This window comes from Triturus cristatus, chromosome 11, assembly GCF_964204655.1.
Source record: "Triturus cristatus chromosome 11, aTriCri1.1, whole genome shotgun sequence".
Lineage (NCBI taxonomy): Eukaryota > Metazoa > Chordata > Amphibia > Caudata > Salamandridae > Triturus > Triturus cristatus.
In genome coordinates, this window is record NC_140594.1 from 740107311 (window position 1) to 740131762 (window position 24452).

Here is a 24452-nt window from a genome sequence, read left to right on the forward strand (position 1 = left end):
ATATGTTTTCATCACAGGTTTACTCCCATAGGACCGGCAGGACAAGGGACCTTTAGTACATTGTCCCCATAATCCTGTAGGAGCACATACAAAAAAGTGAAGAAAGAAACATGGATTCGAATAGAAATGGCTGATTTCCAAAGGTTCAACACTTCTGAGTATTTTCAATCTTTCCAAGCTTGCAATATTACAAAGGACAAACCGATGCCGGTGTCCGTGGCCAACACAACAGCTAGTTTTTGTGTCCAGGGGACTGGGGAGGTAAAGGTGGGGGAGAGTAAATGCAATTTCACTTACAGACTGAGAACGATTAATAGTCGGCCCTTGGTCCGTGGATCCCCTGCTCATGTCTAGCTCCGAGGGGATGGTCTGGCAGATGTTATCTCTTTCCTCCTTCCCCCTACGTATGCTGTTTCATTCAATTATCATAAAGATCATCAGCTGCAGTGTAGGAGTACATACTTGCCCCGAGTCAGAAGGGTTGTAGACACAAAGGATGTAGACCAGACAGGTACCACTGCACAACAGTTTGGGGATGCCATAAAGAGTCTCCTACCCTTTTGGGGCCCCGTGGCTAATAGCCTTCAAATTCAGTTAACGAGAGTTGTTGAAGGGGTTATCAATGCGACTGCGGGAAAATGAAAAATATCACTGCTGAGCTCCAGGCTACGAGATTAGTCACTTTGCAGAACAGAATGGTGTTAGATGTCATCCTTGCAGATCGGAGAGGGGCCTGTTGCGTCATTGGCAGCAGCTGTTGGGTTTACATACCTGATTACGCTCCCAATGAGTATGCAGCTATACAAAAGTTGCATAGACTTTCGTCTGACAAACACCAATAAACAGGTACTTGGACTCTATCGGGGTAGTTCTGGAATACGCTTACAACATGGGGTTGAAAGATCCTCATCTTTTTGATTGTGGTTGCGAGTATTATTTTTGCATGTAGCCTCTGTATAAATTGTCTCCCGGCTTGTTGCACCTATTGTGTAAATGTTCTCACCCCTAAACAGAAAATATCATTTCATTATAGTAATGCTGCGATCATGTTGTAGAAGGAAATAGAGGACATGATGCAGATCAAGAAGGGTGTCTTTGAATACTGATTATGGGAACACCAGCTTATAGTGATGTTTCTTATCCTTGCAGCATGTTATACGTTTTGTGATAGTAACATAAAATTGTTAGCTTCTGCTAAAAGGAGGGTCTGTTAGAACAAAAAAATTCTTAGCTGTGTTGTTTATATATTGTTCTGCATAAGTTAGCATTCACTGCAACATTTTATGTTTAGCTGCCATTTTGATCCATGAGCGAAACTAATCTCTCTTTACCTCAGCGAGAAGCAGCTTTGGTAATTTTTGTTTTCTCCAAGGTTGGGCCTTGCTGTACTAATGAATACACTGTTCTTATTAGGGCATACCTTTCCCACTAGATAGAGGCCTGCTCCCACTGATCTGGCGATGGGCACATGCAGAATGACCTTGGCATGGAGATAGTGTGTGCCCGGTCTCAGGATCGAAACTTATCCTTCTGTACCTCCTTTGTGTAGCTGCCTCCATCTGGAAATTTCCAGTCTGGGTGTGCCTTCATTGGTTCTGAATCGTACATAATGTATCACCATGTTTTCTGATGTCAGTCCCTCTGCAGCAATCCTTAAGAGGCTGGGCAGATTGGGCTCTGCTCGAGTGTACCTCAATAAATACTTGGTTTGTATTCTCTACTGCCTGACTGACTCTTCATTCGTATGGAAGGCTGAGAGGTGGTGGCGAGTGACCCGAGTGGCCTTAATCGGGTTACTTCCTTCAGAGGGAATGTGAAAGCTGTTTTTTTTTCTCCAGGTTACTCGCTAGAGAAGGAACTGATGTAGCTCTAAATTTGGATGAAATTGAAGAGTGCATTATTGCTTGGTTGATAGTTCAAAAGTAAGTGCCAATATTAGTAGGTGTGTTCAAGTGGGCAACGATGTCTCTTTCAAAGAAGAGGAGGTTTTTCTCTGAAAGATAGACCAGGGAAAAAATGCTAAGTTTTGTGTAACTAAAATCAAGGTCATAAGCACTTTCTGATGACCTGGTTTGGATGGCGCAATGGAGTTTGGTATGTACCCCGAGTGTTAAGCATCTGGTCGCTGTAACACCAGATTTCCCCCCCAGATGTGCCTGGAGAGGGTAAGACAGTGGATAGGAGATGATTTTATTGTTCCTTTCCATTTTCTCCCAAGCCATATGCAGCATTATGTTAACTAATCATCTTTTTAAGTGGGTGGAAGTTAAATGCATGAGGGAACCCAATACTGAGGATGTCATAAGCTTTTTTCAGAGCATCTTTGCCATCAAAGGAATTTCTGAGAAAAGTCTCAATGGCAATTGGATACAATTTACCTCTTTTCTAATGAGAGAATATTTAGAAAAGTGTGGAGTAAAACAGATTCAACAGAGTACTAGTGGAGTGTATCCAAAAGTGCCTTCAGCAGTTAGGGACATAACATGATCTGAAAAAAACGCACTGCACACAATAACTGACAAATCACAGTTTGAGTTGATGTGTGGTTGTTATGCCCCTTCTAAATTATGTCATTTTTGGATGGTAAATACTTTGAATACAGAGGATGTGGTCAATGTGGTTTGGCGCAAAATTAGATGAACTATTGACAGTGAATGTTCTATACTCAAAAAGCTTTCATCAGCAGTGCCCTAGGTTAAATTGGGAGACTGGATACGCATTAAGGACCTATGATTAATGTTTTTTTCCAGATTAAGGGAACCAAAACAGTGGAGCTTTGAGGAAAAGCTGAACATGTGCTGAACAATCAATGCTAGAATATATTTGGAGTAACCGAAGACAAAGGAAGTACTGAGAAAAAAGGAAAGTGGACGTTGGAAGTTCAAGTCAATCTGCTGCTACTCATCACTGCAGCACTCTGAATACGTTTTAGAAGTCATGATCTAAACTGAGGATGCACTCCCTTTTATTTGTGCCTTTACAGGCTCGCCGATAGCAATATGAATGCTTGTCCCTCCAAACTATAGCTCGTGCCTCCAATGCTTATATTTTCTTTGCTTGATGTGTCTGTCACTTCCTTACTTATCTTTGTATTCTCAATTGTTGTATATTCCCATAGTCCTCGTCTACATTTTTTATGAATATTCATCTGTTATTATCATGAAGGGGAAGATACGTGGTATTACTATGAATGATAGATATCTGGGTCAGAATTGGCTGTCGAGATTCAATTAAAGAATTGAACTTGTTTTAAGCATTGAAGGTTCCAGGCTAAGTAACACGTGAGCCTGGGCCACGGGTACTTCATCATCTAAAATCTATCCACGTTAAGTATCTATTGGAACCAGTACTTGAAATGGAAAAATAGAAGTACAGGTACTCTGTACTAGAGTACCTGCTGGTTTCTGAGAAATGCCGGTACTCTCCAATTAAAAGTATTGGGTACTCCTGAGAAGTGCAGGTACTCTCCCTCGCAAAATAAAAAAGTACCGGCCCATTTAAACCCCTGTTGGATGTCATCAATCCCTCCCTTACGGCCCACCCCTGCCTTGGATTTCATCGATACCAGAGAATATTTTGGAATGATGAGATGAGGAGCATTATCGCGTACCTGGGCTTCTGAACAAACAACTGAACAAGAGAGTCCAAATGCCTATCCATTTGGAGGGCACCGAGTGGGGGAGGGGGGGGGGGGGGGGGTAGAATTGGAAAAAGTTCCACGACCGTGAAGAAAGTGTAACCTAAATTCCACTCAATTTAATAATATCTTCAAGCTCCTGCAGGACCATCTAACAATGAGTATTATAAAATAGATTATAAAATATTGTAAAATAAAAGTATTCACTCTAAAACGTTTCAATCGAAAGTTCAAGTTGGGTCAGAACGTCAAGGTGAATCATTCGTCACAACAAAAATGGCTTGAGTCAGGGCGTGTTCCTTAGTAAATCATAAAAAGGGTACATTAAAAACTCTTTAGCACTGGCAGTCACGGTATATACTTCGTTACATCCATGTAGATAGCAACTTTTAAAGCAGCGATGCATTGCACACGATGTATGTATACCTCGTTGGACCGTAGGTCAAGTCAAAGGGACACAATAAAATCTGTTTTTAGAAGAGTCATGGAAGAAAAATACAGAATTTACATACAAAAAATCGTGAGCCAAATGAGTCTGAGCATCCAGGTCAGAGGATGGTTAACATCTACGGTTGGTCTCCACAAATACCGCTCTGCTTAGGCGTCTTTTAGTCCTGCGCTGTTTTTAGAAACGTTTACTGTGTCTTTGTAGCATTCATTCATGTTTCAGTTCTTCTTTCTGAACTATAGCCACAAGTAATTAGTTTTCCCAGGATCCTCAATGTCTCCACCCCATACGAACCGGAGAAGGTTACTCCGAATACCGGTTAGAGGAATTTAAAAAAGAAAAAAAAGAATAAACACAGAACTGATCGTTTAGTACGTCTTTTGGCGTGCGCCACCTTGAAGCGTGTTAGCTACTGGGGTTTCTGTTTAGAGGCAAATGTTCGAAATTAGTTGCATTTTAAATAAAGTTAAAAAAGGAAAAATTTTGCCTCGCATTCTACAAGCAAATTGATCAAAAACAATAGGAAACATGAAGAATTCCGCAAAAAATAAAAGCACATTATTTACAAAACATCAAGAAAACTACAAATACACATATCTTTATATACAAACATACTGTGAATTTGCAGACTTAAACTCTTTACTTGCCTAAATAACTTTAATCACTCCATTCTAAGATGGCCGAAATAGGTGCGGAAGCCGAGCTTCTATTCTTCCTTACCGTCCTTCGTCTGTTTCTTTAATGTCGGTTCACAGGTCGTTGTGAAGTGTCGCGAGATCACGTCTGTGTCCCTGTGTCGGCTCCCGTAGACTCCCGTGCGGTAGCTGTTTGTGGCCTGCGCACAGAGGGGGATGAGCGGGCGCCATCGCGGGGGCGGAGGAGGTGGAGGACACTGAAGCCCACCCAGCCCATCCAAAGGAGTGCGGGAACGGGGGGACCTTGCGAGCCGGGAGTGGAAAGCCAGGGTCGGCAGGTGCCCCCGAGGCCAGGGACAATCCCTCCCTGCTCCCCCCGCACTGAGGGGTTTGGGAGCCCCCGACATGTCAAACCTCAGCAAGAGCACGGGCCGGAAGGACACCAAGATGCGGATCCGGGCCTTCCCGGTGAGTGAAGGATGCGGTTTCGGAGGCGGGCCTGTCATCTTGTTGTTAGACAGCCTTTATTAGAAGAGGAGACTAGGGTGGTCGTCAATACTGTATGTGCCCCTTCTTACACTCCCACCTACTGATCGAAAAGCATTGCCCTTTCCCAACCCCACCGTCCCAAGCTGGACTCTGATTCCCCTCTTTTGAGTTGTTGATGTGAATCTGACAGTTGCTCCGCTGTCAGTTTCCCTCTCAGCCCCGGGGGCTTCATTCAAACCCCCGGCTGGCTCCTTGCCAGGTTTCCACATATCAATGTTGTTACTTTGGCTGATCCCGAGAAAGAGGTTGACAGATCAGCCACCTGTGGAGCTCTTCTGGCAGAAAGTGAGGATAACACATTCCTCCTTCTGAAAAGTCAGAACTCCACTACCTATGTATACAGATCTCTAATAGGTAGCATAGGCGCTGGAAGTATGGTTGAAGTGGTTGCTCCAGCACCGCCAAAATAACCATGCTGGAGTCCGAAGGTGAATGAACAATAAAGGTCCCTTTAATTTTTATTTATGTGACAATCTTGCTGGTGGGGAAAGGAAACGTTATAGGATGTCACTTGTTTTCAAACATTTAAATACCTATAAATGAACTGTTCAGATATTTCAAAATATATTAGTTAGCACAAGATAACACTTTTTTGTAATTCCAAAGTGCTATAAAAACAGATTTGAATAAAATCAAAACAAACCTGGGCACTTGTGGTAATGACAGATATTCTCTGAAACCTGATTTTTAATGCATTATCGTTTACACGCATACGTTTTTAACAGTAAAATATCTGTACAAATTTTGCGACTATTTCAATTGAGTGTTCTGTCTGTACATGACACTGTTCTACTACACAATGTTTTGGTAATATATTTTTAAGTGTGCTCCAAATTGCACAATCGGCTACACCCCTTACTACTCTGCTGCAGAATAGCCATTGCTTATTTTCCACACTTTGTGTAACGCTTTGATTTTTAACAATCCCTATGAGTTCAGTGATGTAACATTGTTAGCAGTACCCCCACTCTGAAAATTGTTCCAGCACCAGTGATGGACAGTGCATAGGCAACCAAGAGATAAACTGCAAATAAGGGGGGGCTCTAAGACGTGACAGTGTAAATATTGGATTTACTTGGCACAGTCACACACAATGCGAGCGCCCGAGCTCTTCATCATCCGTAGTTGTACCAGGAAAGTACACTCTCATTACGTGGTGCGCTTTGTAGAAGCACGGTCTAGCCTCGGACCCACGCCCAACTTCTTTCTCAGAGATCTACGAAAAAGCGACAGCATTCTTACACATACTCATTTACACACATCAAATGTTACAATCCAGCACTCTTTGTAGGTGTTGTCAGACAGGCATGGTATATGCTAAACTCGCCAAAGCATCCCATGCAGAGTCCCACACATATTGAAATAGCACCGTCTGCTTCAGTGGCTCACCAGGGAACTCTACATATTCAGCTCCTAAAGGGTTGGGGATATAGGAGTATCGGCAGGACTCCTGTGGTTTGTTGGCTCACCGTATTTACCCTATATCCAGGGCCATTGGAATTATGCAGCAGGGTAGCATCAAATTCTGCAGCAGGGTTAAGATTATGTGGTTAAAAAAAGACAAATTATGGGATATATTGCAGTACATTATTTGATAGTATTACTTCATTACTTTGTAATTTTTACACATGGAAATGCTGCCTGGCAGATATTTCACCTCATTGATACCAGCTTAGCGAACAAATACAGAAATAAGCAACTGAAAGATGACCAGCTCTTTGCTAAGGGCCTTCCACTGTGAGTGAATACATGGCACCATCTTATTAGTAACTTTTGATCTGTTTGAGATCAAAACAAAAATTTACTTTGTTAAATCTGCAGTTGATGGATTATGTGGCAAATTGATAATTATGTGAAAAAAGCTGCTTCCGCAGAATCAAATAATCCCTGTGGCCCTGCCTAAATCTTTCGTTAGTGCAGCAGAGCTCTGCAACCTGCGTAGCATGCCAACTCCTCAGCATGCTGCTGAGATAGCAAATGAAGGCACAGTTCTATTTGTTGTTCACCAAAAGAGGTGGTTACTGATAACCCACGCCACTCCTAAAGTAAAAAGACTATCGAGAGGTATATACCAGTAGCTATTCATTTTTGGGGATAAATTTAAGACATAAAGTTCTTCAGAACAATACTGTTTGTCAGCTTCATATAAAAGCATATCAAAGGATCAACATTACTTTACCAGTTTTAAAAGTCACTAACAAAATTTGCACCAGCATTACATAAGTAAAAGCCTTAGACAAAATGGCAATATTTCATGTGACTACCGGTGGTTCAGTACTGACTTCTTAGATCGAAAAGACTTAAACAAATCAACAGTTTTGCATCTGATCCTGAACTGAACAAATATACATATTACACCCTTTATCACTATTAAACCACTGTAATTGCTAGGGAGATTTGATGGATTTGAACAAAGGTCAGGTGGTCATGGTTCACTGTGGGTGGGAGCTGGAGTGGTAAATTAGTCTAGCTGTAATTGAATGTCCTTTAACTGTGACTTTATAAACATTTAGCGCCAATAACTTAAGCATGACGTGTCCAAATCATATGCCACCCGTTCCCTTTTTTCTGTTTTGGGCATCTTAGACATTGAATTGAAGCAAAGGCCAATTTGCTAAAAAATAACTGACGTTTACAAAATCTATTTACCAAAAAAGACAATTTGCAACCTCTTAGTGTGGAAAAATTCACTTTGTTGGTATATCTCATATATTCTCTTGCAGAACATTTCCAGTCTCCTTGAGACATTTTTCCAAGAGTTAGCATTACAATGTAGAAATGTGTAACAAAATCACATATCCTTAATGCCAGGTTTATAAAATATTTGTTGGATATCACCCAACATATCTAAATTACTAATTAGTTTTATCATACGTTCTTATTAACTGTGCAAAAGACACCAGAACCATATATTATGTGCCACTCATTGTTACACAGTCTAATATAGTGTTCGTGTTAATTAAGGGGATTTTAAAGTGCCTCTTAGAATTGGTTCTTTTAAAAAAAACAACAAAAAAAAACATCAAAAGCATAACACCTGTTTCTCTTTGGAATCTTTTTAAAGAGTTCTTAATATACAGAGGTCTTCTGGGATTGTCTGACCAACATAATCTTAATAAACATATTTTCATAATTTTAAGTATTGAATTGAAGACCATCTATTAGACCAACTGTGTACCCAGGTCTTTAATCTGTTGTGTACAATAAATGCATGTCCTCTTCACAACAACTGTTAGTGTTCATTCTCCTCAGTCTACTTTAGTTATAAAAAGCACGGAACAAATGAGTACACTTATGATTACATGCTCCAACAAAAAAGAATTACATCCGACCACCACAAGAATGTGGTACTCTTCATACTGAAAGGGCTAACTTTGAGTCACGGGTTGGAGCTACCTCTGAAGCTTAGGGCTTGGCATGTAATAATGTTTGTATCAAAAGTGTATTCTATATTATTGTTCCACAGTGTCTATATTTTGGGCTTGTTTGTAGCAAAATAGTGAGTTTGGTACTTGAACTCTATTTGTGTTTTATGTTGGTGACGGGGTTTTAATTTTTTTAAAATGTATAATTCCTGACTTGTTAATCACATTTTCCAAAACAAACTTACGTTAGAATCCACTCTCTGTCTTTAATTGAGCTCTAGGACATTCTACAAACCTCTGGATAGTTGGAATTGCATGCATTGAGATCTTTGGTATTCCAACTTTTTTATTGTATCCTGATACATTAAACAGTACGTCAGTTGCACGTTGGAGACAAGTTGCAGTTTAAATGTCAGTAATGCTCTTGTCACTCTTCTGAAGTTATTTGTGGGCAGATTATGATGTTGAACTTAGATATTGGTTCTTGAAAAAGTGGAAGGTGACATGATTGACTGGAAAACGTGTTTCCCAGGCTGGATTTTTTTTCTGCTTCTTCAGGGGCTTATTAAGATCTTCGCTTTTTTATTTCTCCTGAAGTGTGGCGTCAAGTATTTCTTGTATTAATTTTATTTTATCGCCATCATGCACTCCACGTATCCATGAGTACTCGTAATGGTTTTCTTCTGCAACTTCTAAATTTGTTGATATCTATTATATCCATGCACTACATAATTGGGATTTAGAAAATCTCCTTAAATAAGAACATATCCTGGAAAGTAACTTTTATACTTTATCTGGTGACATTGATTCCCACTTTGCAATGCCACCGCTACTTAAATTTCCTCTCTTCTGACAAAGTTTTTGCCAGGACCTCAATTCAAGTAACATACGCAGAGCGGGTAGTCTTGATAGAGAAACACTGAGCCAATAGGCCATCTTTTTGATTCAGTCATGGAACACAAATGGTAAAAGTAATGTGTGCATGCTTTACAAAATAACAATCTAAAGTAAGGAGGAGTTTGGTGATTTTTCTCCTAATACGTCATACTTGTCATTACTATGGGATTGTCAACTTCTAATAAATGTAGCCTATATTTCTTTTGCAGCTGTGTGATCCAGTTCTCCCTGTGGAAGATGTATTGATACAAGCCTCCTGGATGTTTTATTGAGATCACCTTTTGTATTATTTGAAACAAACTTGATGACCACTGTTTGCTATAAAGTGGTACTTTGTTTCACAACCGTACCTGTATAACTGATTATCAATCAATGATTTGTAGAGCTCTGCTTATCACCCGTGTGGGTATCCAGGTGCTGAGGCGGGGGGGATGCTGCTGGGAGTTGTCAGGCGACCACCCAGGTGTTTAGGCTCTCTTTGAACTTCTGTACAGTGGATGTAGTCTGGAGGTGGAGTGGGAGGCCATTCCAGGTCTTGGTGGCCACTGCTTCTGCTTTTGTGGAAGCGGGGCATAAGCGAGAGGGAGGCGGAGCGTAGTTGTCTGCCGGGTTGGTAGAAGTTCAGTATGTGGTTAAAGTAGACTGGACCTTTGTTGTGCAGGGCCTTGTAGGCACGGGTCAGCAGTTTGAACTGGCACCTTGTTAGGACAGGAGCCTGTGGAGCACTCTGAGTGTGGTGTGATGTGGGCTCTTCTTCAGTAGGTCGAGAATGAACCTGGCTGCAGCATTTCAAATTGGTTTTCTGGCGTCGTCTCTGGAGTGTGCTAGGTGCCCAGTTTCACTGGCCACCAGGAGTCGTTCCATGAGGAGGTGTTGCTGAGTACCTCTGTTTTGTCAGTGTTGTTTGAGGCATTTGTTTTGCATCCAACTAGCTTCGCTAGTTACCTGTGTAAATTGGTTTTGGTGTTAGTGGGGTGAGGGTAGGGAGAGGATGAGCTGAGTGTCGCCAGCGCATGATATGATGTTCATGCCATAAGATTTGACCTGCGTGGTCAAGGGGGGCATGTATGTATTGAACAGGGTTAATCTGAGATACAATATAAAGTCCTTGCACTATGAATATTTCATACATTTTTATTTTCACAGATGAATGTTAAATTTGACATAATTCTTCATATAAAATTTGACAACCATGATTCTTCATACAGAGTAATTGATAGCAGCCAACATGTGTTTTGCAAATCACTTTTTCATGGCTCAAATATGCAAATTTGCAATAACTAGTCACTCCGATCAATAATTTGATCTTTCAATTCAAGATGTCTCACTTATGAGTACAAATAGAACTATCTAGACTTCCTTGCCCAAATATCTTTATCCCCCTTGATAAGGGTAACTCACTTTTCAAAATTATACGTCCTAATTAGACTGCTATAGTTAACTCAAATTGAACCTTCTTATGTGACAAAAATAAATTTCTAGGAAATATTCACAGTTCAAGGACTTTATATTGTCTCTCAGATAATGAACTATATCTTGTTGGTTACATGAAGCTATGCTACCTCAAGGTACCTAGCAATCTCAAAGTTTAGCGCCTGGCAGTATTTCCTTTACCTATACAATGTAATTGTACTTGCAGTATGATTACTGCTCATTATCATGTTTTGCAAACATCCATGGCAAGGACGTAAATCCTCTCACTGATTCTAAAAAAGGAAACCTTTCAACCATCAACACATTTGACACTCCTATGTGAAGTTAATGTGCTGCACAGCCCTTTTTATGACTTATTGAGGTATAGCTGAATCTGTTTCTTGAACAGAGAACCTGCATTTCCATCTGATGTCCTTAGATTTAATTATACTCTGTATTTTGTACTAACAAAGATCTATCTGAAGCATCTCAAGCACATCATGTAGGATTCCCCTTCGTATTTTTCCATCTAGTGCTCTTCAGCATATTTAACTTCTTCAGAAATGTCACAAAGCAGTTTGTATCCCAGAATCAGTCTAAAGATGGATCTGAGAGTTGTTCCTTTGAGGATTGAGTTTGAGACTGTAAATTAAGTTTTCTAAGGTTTGGTATTTTAAAACTATCAAAGTTAATGTTTGATCTTTTCAATATGACTGAGCAGCGTAGTAACTATGTGCCTCAGTCTTGCATTCATTCTTTTTGTGATGTGGACATTTCTGGCTTGTGTTGTGCAAGTTCTATTGTAGAATGGATAAGGTGGGATTGCCCATGCCATGCAGAGCATATAACATCCTAAGTTTAACACAGACCTTTGCATTGAGGAGAAAACTTAGAGAAAGCATATGAAGTGAGTGAAGTAGGAGGGAACATCTAAACACAGCTAGCAAGTTTTGTTACTAATGCTAAACTTGTACATTTACTTGTGGAAAGAATAGCTTGGGGTTAAAATAAAAATGTATGTGTTAGCATCTTGCTTGACATTTGGCTGTTGGTTAACCTACTCTGCTACTTGTTCGACTGATTTAATGAATTTCAAATTCTTCATCCTGATACCCATTTTTAATGAAAGGTATTTCTTTGTAGTTGTATTTAAGACCACCCCAGAATTAAAATCAAATTGGTTTTTGAATCTTGAGATGAATTATTTTGCTTTGCTGTTTATTCCCCACGAGTGACTGAGGGGTTTCACGTAAAACATAATTACAAATTGAACGTGGTCACATAAAGTAGAAGATATTTGATTGGGAGGAGCCATGCTAATTTACTTGGCTTAGACCACTGAAACGCTTTGACGGAACACATAAATGGACCCACAATGCATGGAGGATTTCAATATGTCACTGAACATATTCGGCTACATGCAGTGACACAATAAGTGGGAGTGTATCTTCTCATTGAGAAAGTGATTGGATTTAAAAAAAAAAAAACCTCTTCCCCATTTCCTAATGTAGAGTTGTATATTTGTTTCTTATATAATTTTCGTTAATTTGGTGCATTGATTGTGCTATGCAATAACTTTCTGTAAGATGCATTTTCTTTTTTTGTAAAACATTTTAATTGATTTTTGCTTTAAGCAAACTGTTTCCACATTCGGTAACGTACACAAAGCATTTAGTACGGGATTATGGCAACACTTCGTGGAGTATATATTGCTACGCCGTGACACAATATATAGAGGAGAGTTAAAACAGCATGTTGCCATGAATGAGATCTTGAGTGGCTTGATCCCCATTTATTCACTCTAATTCTCCTCTGTGGAAGTGTGGTTCTCCGCTCATAGACCAAGGCTGCGGCAAGCCTGTAAAGTCGGCCCATTCTCTCCAGATTTTGTGGTGTTTCGGGGGGCACCCTCACACCTGGTATTTTGGCTTAAGCCCATGCAGTGGTCTATACCCTTAACCCATTTGGCGTCAGACTGGTGTGGAATGTATTTTTTATGAATATATAATGGAATGACCTATGTGTGTTTCCCAAATATCCGTGGTACTGAATTTGTTTGATGTGGTGACCAATGTTCCCTCTAATTTTTTTCCTCTGTGTGCGGCAGTGGAGGGTCTCTGTGCGCTGCAACCATGGCTATGTGCGTCAGGAACCAGACCGCGCGCGTGTGCAGCGCCAAATGTTACTCCAAACGTTTACTTTAAAAAGTGAAAAGATGGTGCATTTTTACACATACAGCGCCACGTTAAGGGTCTTAAGGTCGGTTTGCAAATTGGATAAACACTCCATGACATGAATTGGTTACACAGGCAAGTATACTTCAGGTTTATAAAAGCACAAGACTCCAAGGGGCATATTATCAAGAACGGCGTTAAAATTATCGCCGCTTTAGCGGCAGGAAACTGCCGCTAAAGCGGCGATAATGGGCTTGATAATATGCTCTTGAGAATTCCAATAGAAGCCCATGTTCTGGTGTGAACCTGGGCTTCTATTGGAATGCTCAAGGGCATAATATCAAGCCCATTATCGCCGCGTTAGCGACAGTTTCCTGCTGCTAAAGCAGCGATAATTTTAAAGCCATTCTTGATGATATGCCCCCCAACGGTGGTACCATCATAAGATTTTACTAAAGATTCTTAACTGGAGCACTGTTCATTGGGTGGGGAAATTTTGCCCTTTTGTTACTTGCAGTTTATAAGTTTAAATCCTAATATAGAACAGTAAGCTATTAACTATCAATGAGCTGCATTTCCATTCATTGCAATGGCAGAAAACCTGCGACAGACCACCCGGGCGGAAGAGTAATATAGCTTTTGATTGTAAGAACGTAAGTGTGTTTTCGAACAGTAAATAGAAAAATTCAGCCTGAAATTTAAAAATCTGCATCAAGAGGAACAACCTTCAATCATGTTTTACTTGCAGATAAGTTTAAACAAAACGCAGAACAAGGCACAGTAGGGCATCCGATTCAAGGGAGTTCCTCAAATACTAAAATAGATGCCTAAATAGCAGCCAACCTCTATACAGACCCCCCAGGATATAGCGGCATGGATTAGCAAATTTAGCGGCACAAATATGGAAATTTAGCGGCACAAATATGGAAATTTAGCGGCAATTTAGCGGCGTTTTATTTGGCAGTTTATCCTACAACGATCACAGATCTTTGTTTTTTGAGTTATTTAACACCATGAAGCTATGTATATTTGGTTTATTTACAATGTAGAGACTTTGTTTGTCTTCAAGACTACAAATAGGACATAAACCTGTTACTGAATAAATGCCCAGGGTATCTGTATGCTTGTCGTGTTAATCCTGCAGTTCTTCTGAGCAGTCCAAATGTAGCCCAATATTGTGCTGCTGATTATAATGCAGGAACAATAATGCCCGGATGGATTGCTCTGAGAGGGACCGTCGTCTGGCTGACAAAATAATTTTGTAGATGCTGTTGCTCCTTTCAGCATCTGCAGAACTGGTCACACAGTCCTTGTACACAGCTGCAAGCTGTGAAAGGACTGGAATGCGGTCAGCCATCCCACACCAAAAAAGGTCAGTGTCTGTCACCCCAGAAACAGATGCCTGTACTGCTTCTGGGCCTACATGTTCAAAGTAGAGGCAAAGCTCCTGATCGGGGACTTTGCTGAAACCAGGGATGGCAGAATATGCACTCTTGTCATTAGGTAGGATGCAGAGTCGTGCAGGATTGAAAAGGCGCACTTGCTTCAAGAACCCAATGCCCGGTTGGGCCTCCCCCATGTATTTGCCCGCCTTTTCCAGAGAATTTTCAAAAGCTTGATTGAGCTGGGCTGTTATCTTTTTTTTTCTGTGTCAGAGTTAATTTAGCCCCTGCAGTCGTCTGCAGAAATGGTTGCAGTGACTCCAGAGTGAGGACTGAATTGTTTGTTAGGTCTATGTGAAGGTCCTCCAAATAATCATACGCCTTCATTGTTACTGGTGTCTGACTCTGGAATAAGTCCATCAGATGCAAAATGTTTTGGCATTTTTCGGCCACAATGTCCAATTGCACTTTTATGCAGTTTCTTTCGTCGCTGTTCAAAATCCTTTGCAGATTTTCAAGGGAATCTGGGGGAGACTTGCTGAGTTGCATCTCAGACTCAACAAACCCAGCATAAGCCTCAAAATGCTTGCAATGGTACTGGACAGCAGCAAACCAAGAATTCCACCGGGTACTGCAAGGATCAGGTGCCATCCGTGGTTTCATCCCATGGTTCTCAGCAAGATGGTGCAGGTACCTTCTCTTTCTGCTCCCGGCCATGTAAAAGATGCGCGAGAAGTACAGGAGGAAAGCATTTAGCTCCACAAAAGGCTTCCTAAATGACTCTCCAATAAGGTTCATTATGTGTGCCAAGCAGGTGATATGTATGGAGTTTGTGTACAGATTTCTCAAAACAGTGTTGTATGCCTTGAGCATGTATGCCGCATTGTCAGTGTTAAAGGAAATAACGTCCTGAAAGGCTATGTTGTACTCTGTGAGCACCTTCACAACTGCTTGCGCTACAGTCCCATGGTTGCACTGTGAGAGGAACACTGTGTCCGCTAGGTGGGTGTGGATCTTACGGCCACCCTGCGCAGAGACAACCGCAAATAGCACATTCAATACACACCGCCCTTCAACATCAGGTGTTTCATCAAATATAACACTGATCTTCTTATCTTGCAAGTGCTCTTTCAGCTCGATCTTTGCTACTATATATCTCTCTGGGAGATAACGTTCTTGAAGCTGATGACTTCCAGGTATTGCTCCACCATTTCGCACTCGCTCATGGAGAAACTTGCGCAGCACAGGGTGGTCGGTTTTGCTCAGCGGAATGTTCAGCGCTGTGCAGACATTGACCCACTCACTTATAATTTCCTGGTTTGACGCACCGGCAGCTGTACTCTTTGTGAAAAGTGCGTTGACAGTCATCTGACGGGCACGTTTTGGCGAAGAGTGAGGGTCTGGATCATCTGAACAGCGCTTCAAGTGTTTTTGGGACTTCACATGCATATCAACAGTGTGTTTCCGGATGTGATCCACCGCCACATTGCACACACTGCAAAACAGCACACCACCATCCGCATGCATCACAGCGCTGTACTCTTTGGCCCGATCTGCTGCAGTTATATGGGTGGGTAGATGTGATCGGTGCTTCACAGTCTTCAAAGGCTGCATAAACTTCTCCATCGGGCTTTTGTTGTGGTGGCTTGCTGGCCGCTTGGAATACAAAAGATCTCTGGCTTGTGGCACACTCGCGTTACTCACCTACAAATATATTTGTTGTTACTAGATGTGTTCCAAAGGGGAAAAGGACATTGCAGTTGTTGGGTGGAAAGTTAAGCAAGCATAGGGTAAACGTGGTTAGAAATGCATGGGACTCTGAAGCAAAGTTGCATACATGGCGCGTTAACATACAGGTAGGCAGAGGTCCTTCGAAGGGAAATGGCACACTTGTGTGGTCCCGCTCGGCAACTTTTAGTCTGTGGCGGGCAGTGTGGGTGCGAGGTAAACATAAAAAACATAAAAAGGACATTTGGGCAAAAATGGGAAGAAGGGGAAGGATGAGCCACCTGCAAAGAAAGTGAAACCTCAAGACATACAAAAAACAAATTTACAATTATGAAACACACATGATCACGCAGAATCCCATCACCAAACCATGCACAGCGCTCCCACCCATCGCAAGTAGGACGTCACAAATATTTAGCATATGTGGTATTCATCTCCCCGGAAGTATACAGAAACCAAAACTTAGTCTTACCAGTTCTGTGCAGCAGAAAGCATATATTACTTGCCAGACTGCCCAATGACTCTTGAACCAGCAGCTTCTTTCCTCCGGGACACTACAAAAGAAGAAAAAGGAAGAAAAAGGAGTTACAGCTGGCTTTGCTAGCCCTTCCCATGGCACTCCTCCCCCCCCCCCCCCCCCCCCCCACTACGCTGCTCTAAAAACCACAGCACACCCCTTGTGCCCCTGGGGTCAATTTAAAAAAAAAATGCCCCCTTGAGGGCCCGCCGCACACAGGGCACGCGGCGGGCCCTCAAGGGGGCATACACAGTGAATTTGCTTAAAAAATGCCCCCTTGAGGGCCCGCCGCGTGCCCTGTGTGCGGCGGGCCCCCAAACACAGTGAATTTGCTTAAAAAATGCCCCCTTGAGGGCCCGCCGCGTGCCCTGTGTGCGGCGGGCCCCCAACAACAAAATTACCATGGCTCATGGCATCCGGGGCCCGCCGCGTGCCCTCTGTGCAGCGGGCCCCGGCCGAAATGCCTCCCGAGGGCCCGCCGCACACAGGGCACGCGGCGGGCCCTCAAGGGGGCATACACAGTGAATTTGCTTAAAAAATGCCCCCTTGAGGGCCCGCCGTGTGCCCTGTGTGCGGCGGGCCCCCAACAACAAAATTACCATGGCTCATGGCATCCGGGGCCCGCCGCGTGCCCTCTGTGCAGCGGGCCCCGGAAGAAATGCCTCCCGAGGGCCCGCCGCACACTGAGCACGCGGCGGGCCCCCAACAATTCAGCGCTCACAGCAGCTTACCTGGGCCTCTGGGCCTCCCGAGACGACGATATCCACGACCAGCACCAGCCAGGCAGCAGGTCCAACGATACGATGACGATCCAGACACACACCAGCAGCGCCGCTCCAGACCAGGTGAGTCGAGGAGTCGTCAGCAGGAAACAGGAAAGGAAAGACAAAGTGAGTGAAAGCACAGCAGGCAGGTGAGGGGTGTAGGTGCGCCTGCCCCCCCTTTATTGGTCTATTGGCCCCGTGGCAAGACCGTGGCAAGAGCCACTGGCCCAATAGAAGAGGAAGAGAGGGGCGGGTCTGCTGGATGCCAGGATTTCGCGGCACTTTTGTAAAAATCGCGGCATTTTTACAAAAGTGCCGATTTCGCGATTTTTTTGCAAATCGCGAAATCGCGAAATCCTGGAGGGTCTGTCTATACGTCTCAAACCACAAAGTGACTAGCTAGAATCCCATAACCTCTTCCTCAGATTCCCTCACTGCCACTCTCCAACAGTGCCCCTCATCTTTACGTAGCCCCTCTCTCATATGCATTTCATTCGTTATATAGCGCTACTCATATCAGTGTAGTGTGTGTCAGTACTTTACACCACGCACACATTATACAGAGACAATGAATCATACAAGTATGTAAATCAGTCTACAGGGAATGTCACATAGGCCAATGAGGATTACAAGGTGTAGGAATCACATGTCATCCATACTGGTGGGCAGTATATTTTAAGAGGGTTTGGTCTGGGGAAACACAACCTTAACCCCTTCAGTGCCCGCCCCTTTCCCCGCCCTGTGCCGGCCGTTGCATTAGCGGGCGGGGTTTATGACGAGCTGGACTCGTCATGGGCACAGCGCCACCGCGGCCCATGACGAGTCCAGCTCGTCATGGGCACTGAAGGGGTTAAAGAGTATTCCATGGGGGTCAGCTTTACTGATAAAAATGTATATCTGCCCAAACATACTCATTTTTGCAACATTAGAATAATGAAAGACAGGGGAAGTTCTAGCTATATCACAAAACAAAAAAAAGCCAAGTTCTAAGTATACCATTCATGTTTGTCTGCAGCTCTTTGATGACAGTTCATTGGTCACTGTCCTACGTTAGGATTGTAACTTCTGAACTGCAAGTAACACAAGGATCTCTGTGACAAAGGCAGTAACCCACTGATCTATTCACTTAAAATACAGTTCATCTGACAGACAAATGATTGCTCTCCAGCAGGATCACCAGTGTTATCTTGGCATTTTGTACTGTCTTATTGTTGTCCTGCATCGGCCATGATAATGGTAAAAACTGTTTAAATGAAGCACACACTGTGCAGATTTTAAAAGGAAACAAAATGTAGTAACAAATTCAAAAATTCTTTATTTCGGCCAATTTGGCCATAAAAGAGTACAGAGTAAAACACAAAGGGGAAGAAGGGGGGGAAGGGAAGGCAAGTAACATTTAAAATACATTTATATACACATGGCAATATTTTCGTACAGGCAAAAATACCCTCTCATCTGTAAAATATTTTAAAATACGTCGGGTTCCAAACACTCATTGCTTAAACATTAGGGTAGCAATCCATATCGATTAATTTACGCCGCTTGCACCACATAGCTAGCAAAAATTTTGGAAGTGCAAAAACAATAGGGCTCGATGTACTGGTTTTCAGGCAATGTTTAAAACCCAGATTTCTGCACAATGGTATCAACCAATATTTTCTTGGTTTGGTATATGCTGGACAAAAGAAGAGAACATGAAGCTCATCTTCTAAGTCGCAGCTGCAGCCCGGGCAAGACTTATTAGAGGAGGCCGTCCACTTGCTTGTGACGGCCTTGAGGGGTAAAGTGCCATGTCGCCATTGGATAAAAAGTTTACGCGCTAAAATCGGGAAGACAACCTCCATGAAGTCCTCGAAATAAGAATTTTTGAATTCTAAAAAAGAATTGGTGAGGGAACCCAGATTAGGGGGCGTGATTAAAAGTTCCAGCTTTTGCCCTTTATAAATTTTGGTAAACATCTTTCGTGATATCCGACCACATGCCCCATGTGGATCTTCCCACATGGATTGTAGTCCTAGACTTAGAAGTTCACGCGTAATGAACGCAAGCCAAGGGATTTTGCTTACACAATTAAAACTAAGGATCTGTTTAAGTTTGTCCCTATAGTTTAAAAGATCTGGAGTGGTCCATAGTCTGTGCCAGAACCTTAGGGGCTTTACTGCTAGCTCATTTGCAATAGGCGTCAGTCCCAGGTCTAACCTCAACGGTGTTAATGGAGTACTCTGAGGAAGCGATAGTAATCGCCTTGCAAATTTGGACTCCACTTTAGTGATTTCAGGGGCAGCACAGTGACCCCAAAGCTCACCCCCATAGAGTGCAGCTGCCCTTGCTTGCATCTTATAGACCTCCAGGGCGGGACTCACTGGTCTAAAGCTTGATGAGTTGGAAACCTTTGAGATAGCACCCGACCACTGTGAAAGTCTCATGTGGGATTTGGCCTTTTGCGGACCCCATGACAAATTTTCATGAATTACAACACCCAGGTACTGGAAGGTCGTAACCCTTTCCAGACATACATCGCCCAGTGATGGATTTGCGCGAGTATACACTGGTGGGTTAAAAATCATGAATTTTGTCTTGTCAGCGTTGATCTCAAGGCCTCTACTCCGACAGAAGTCCCCAAAGCCATTCAATATCCTCTGAATCCCCATGGGAGATTTGGAGAGTAGGAGGGTGTCGTCCGCGAACATAATCGCCGGCACCCTCCTACCAGCCAGCCTCGGTGCGTCATTGTCAGGGACACTGTCCAGATGTGAGATTACCCTGTTGACATAAAGGCAGAACAGGGTCGGTGCTAAGACACAACCCTGTCTCACCCCCCTGCCAACGGGGAACCTTGGTGACAGCGTCCCATTCTTGCCACAGCGAACCTGGGCAAAGTTCCCCTCATGCAATCTCATGAGTAGCACTAGAATCTGATGTGGGAGGCCCAGATCCTTTAGGACAGCCCAGAGTTTCCCCCTAGGGACTAGGTCAAACGTGGACCGGAGGTCCACGAAGACCATATATAGGCTGCCACCCTCTACCTTTACCGTCTTCCAGTACAATAGGATCAGTTGGAAGATTTGATCCATAGTGGACGTATTCCTTCTGAATCCCGCCTGGAAGGTGCTCAGTACGTCGTGATCCTCCATCCACGTCAACAAATGGTCCAGGACCAGTCTTGCAAATATTTTTTGTTGAACGTCGATTAAGCTGATTGGCCTGTAGTTGACTGGGAGCAGAGGTGACCCCTTCTTAAATATCGGGACTGTAGTTGACTGGGAGCAGAGGTGACCCCTTCTTAAATATCGGGACTATCTCTGCCCCCAGCCAAGTACTGGGAATTTCCATGCCTCTCGAGATAGCGTTAAATACGACAAGGAGATAGGGGCCCCAGATTTCAGGTTGATGTCTAAAAAGATCCCCCAGTAATTTATCAAGTTCCGGGGCCTTTCCCACTGAAAGTTTACCTATTGCACTTATCACCTCCCCCAAGGTAAACTCCAGGGAATCCTGCTGATCTTCTGGGACTTGTGGGTCGGGCAAACTACACAACGCGGCTTCCCCCCCATATAAACCTTTAAAATGGGCCTCCCATGCTGATGGCGCAATATTCGGTTCTATAGCAGATTTTGGGTCACCCGAACCATGGTTAACAAGTGACCAAAATCTGCGCGCATCTTTTGTGTCCAGGGCTAGCTTTAGGTTCATCCACCTTTCCATATCCCATTCTTTTCTTGCATGCCCCATAACCTCCTTGTACTGCAATCTGCAATCTCCAATCTCGGATCGCCATTTTGCTGTGCCCTGCCTTAATTGCTGTAACAAGATTGCTCTTTTGCATACTGAATTATACCAGGATGAGGCAGGTTGTCTGGGCCTTCTTGTGGGTGCCTGGGGGTAGAAGACTTCCGCCCGGTTATTGGCCAAATCTGAATGGATTACACTAAGTTCTCCATTGAAGTCACTGGGAGCATCTAGGGAGATTAGAATTTCGACCTCCAGGGGTCGTGATAGAACTATGTTGTAGACTTTAGCTAAGTTCTCTTCTGAACCTACTATTCTCCCCCACTTTACCCTACGCCTGTTACTTGATAAGATCAGACCAGTACCCTCATCATCTCCTCCTGCATTAAGTGAGTCTATTTCTTGTTGCCCTGGATTCACCAACTCCAGGCATAACGCGTTGTGGTCACTATCTGCCCTCTCAACTACCCTAAAATCAATGAGCATCGACCACATCAGGGTTTCCACCATGATGTAATCGATTCGGGACTCTTGCCCCTTCTTGTTATAGGTGCATACTGATGGGCTATCGGACGCTGAGCGCCCATTACAAGCCCTAAGGGAATTATTTAATGCAAGGGCTGTGATCTGAGTAGCCAATGGGGACCACACCTTAGGGCGTGGGGACTGACATTGGGGGATCGCCCAATAGTCGTCCTCTCCCATAGGCGCGCCTTCGCTACTTCCAAAAAAAGGCTCATATTGGCAATTCACATCCCCTGCCACCAAAAGCCTAGAATCCCCTGGCAATGTACTCAGGAATTGGGATAGATCATCGATTGTGGATGACTCAAGCCCTATCCGAACTGGCCGCGAGTAAACGTTCACAGCCGCCAGTCCATACCCATTTGGCCATTTAAGTACTAAACACTGCACATCCTCTGAATGAGTGGGCATATTTTCCACCACGCAACCCAAGTGAAGAGCAACCCATATAGCCAATCCCCCAGAAGGTCTTCCTTTCCCTCCCCACCTTGCAGGTACATGATAAGTGGCAAATCCCACTCTTGAGTGTTCCTCCCTGGCCCAAGTCTCCTGAAACAAACATAAATCCATCTGGTCTACCAGGGCACCCCACTCTGTGCAATGTAGCTTGTTTAACCCGCCACGTTCCAGGACAATATTTTAATTGATGTCAGTACCGTGGCTGCTTGGGTTACTGCAGCACTTCCTAGTGTTTCACCTACACTCTGTGCCCCACAATCAGGTTGAGCTTGGTGCTGTAGCACCACACTTTGAGTCACAAGCCCCTCTGCCGTTTTAGGTACCCAGGTCTGGATAATTGGAATCGCTCTTTCTGGACCACCCTCAGATTCTTCTGCACCTTCAGTAGTCTTTTTAGGGTCCTTAGTCTGGGAATTGCCCACCCTCAGCTCCTTATCCGCATGAAGTCAGTCCACCATTTCAAGGAAACTAAACCTATTATGGGTCACAGGGTAGTTTTGGGTGATTAGGTCTCTGTGGCCGCCCCTGTTCACCCTTTGACCCCGCCGTTGCATCACCAGTGACCAATCCGATGCGCAAACTGGCGTTACAGGTCGAGGGTAAAAGACGGACAGGGGATAGGGTTTGATCCTTGAGCCTGCACTGTCATGAGTCCAATTGCAAATGTGTTCTACTGTGCGCGGGTCCCTAAAGTTAACCAGAACACAATCGCCTGGGATGGTTTTTCTACTGTGTCCCACCCAAGCTATCCTACGTACCATCAGTACTTCACTTTTGACATTGTGCGGTAGGGGCCTATTATGATTGAGCCACTGGGTCACTTTATTTTTTAAGGACATAAATGATTCCTGACCTGAGTTGCTAATTTCAGGAATACCGGTCAATACCACCACATACGGACTGGTTTCAGGCGGTAAATCAATTCTTTTCGCAACCTGGGGTGTAAAATTAGGTAGAGACTCTCCCTCCTTTATCGTGTCTGAGGTGGACGTACTCCAGTTGACTGGCGGTAGTGCCCCAGCACCTACTCCTGTGACCACAGCTGCCATGTTTGCAGCTTTGATAGGGGGCCCGGCAATAGGAGAATTAACTAGACTCGCAACCCCAATGGGCACAGAACTGGTTTGAGCTGTATCCGCCGACTGCATTTTTTTCTTTCTTTTTACCCCATTCCCAGCCATAGCCTGTTGTAGCTGAGAGAGCTGAGATTCCATGCGAGCTAGTCTCTGATCTAACGGATCAAGCGCAAACTTTAATAAGGACCCCAGTCTCTCTATGAGGATATCGTCCTCCCCCTTAGCCTCCCCCATGCACTGAACCTGCTCCGGAGTCGTGGGTCCTTTTGAAGCTGGAGATGACAGGGATAAGTCAGTGTCCGAGCCAATCAAGTCATTCAAGGTAAGACCTCCCTTGGGTTTTAAGGATGTAACACTGCCAGTCCGGCCCTTCGCTGTTCTAGACTTCCTGTAACAAATCACTTTAGTGGCAGCTAGTGTATTTTGCCGCTCTTTGATTTCCCCTCGATGGATTTGCCGGTGATTTCACGGGCGAGGTAGCCAAAGGTGAAACCTCTGGTACCACAGTTGCCACAGGAATTTGGAGCCTGTAGTTGAAGAGATGTGGCCATCGTCCTGAGGAGCATGTACCAGGGCTGGGACGCAGGTGGTATTGGTATGATTGTCGTGCACAGGCGTCCGAGCATTGGCAAGGTGGCCCAAGGAAGATCGTTTAGCCATTGCTAGGTCCTGAGACACTCTGCACTCCATGAGGATAATACCCTGGTCAATCACTGAGTTTGCCCTAATAATAAAATAGTCTAAAGTGCCAGTAACCAACCCTCTACTGGCCATTGTATTGCTCCTTGTTCCCTGAGCAGCCATTTTAGAGATATCCCCAGCAGTACTTACTGTGGCAGATGTAATACAATTCTGGAGCCACAAAGAGGACGGCCACAGACAGTCTTCCCTTGTCCCGGGCTGCTCCCAGGGGTGGTGGTGGTGGAATAAGTAGCGTCAGTAGGGGAGGCGTTGCTCTATCCCAGCAGCAGATGTGCGCAGCTAAAAGGATTCCTGGGACTTTCGAGTCCTTAATTAAATAATGCGCCTCTTTTGTATTTCGCAGCAGCGGGCTCCAGTGTTCTCCACTCAGCCTCCGTATCAGGCAGTCACCTCGAGCCCCCGCTGGCCTCCTTGCAAACGTAAAGGGCACAAGCTCAGCACTCCACAGGACG

At 43.9% G+C, this 24452-nt stretch overlaps 1 protein-coding gene across 1 annotated transcript in view; it reads left to right on the forward strand.

The window, feature by feature from the left end:
- The first annotated feature begins 4828 nt into the window (after positions 1 to 4828).
- CUL3 (cullin 3) overlaps positions 4829 to 24452 on the forward strand; it is a 611025-nt gene continuing 591401 nt past the window's right edge. The window contains exon 1 of the mRNA XM_085634401.1: positions 4829 to 5188. Coding sequence (XP_085490527.1) covers positions 5126 to 5188 — 63 coding nt within the window. The 5' untranslated portion in view covers positions 4829 to 5125. The remainder of the gene's footprint in view (positions 5189 to 24452) is intronic.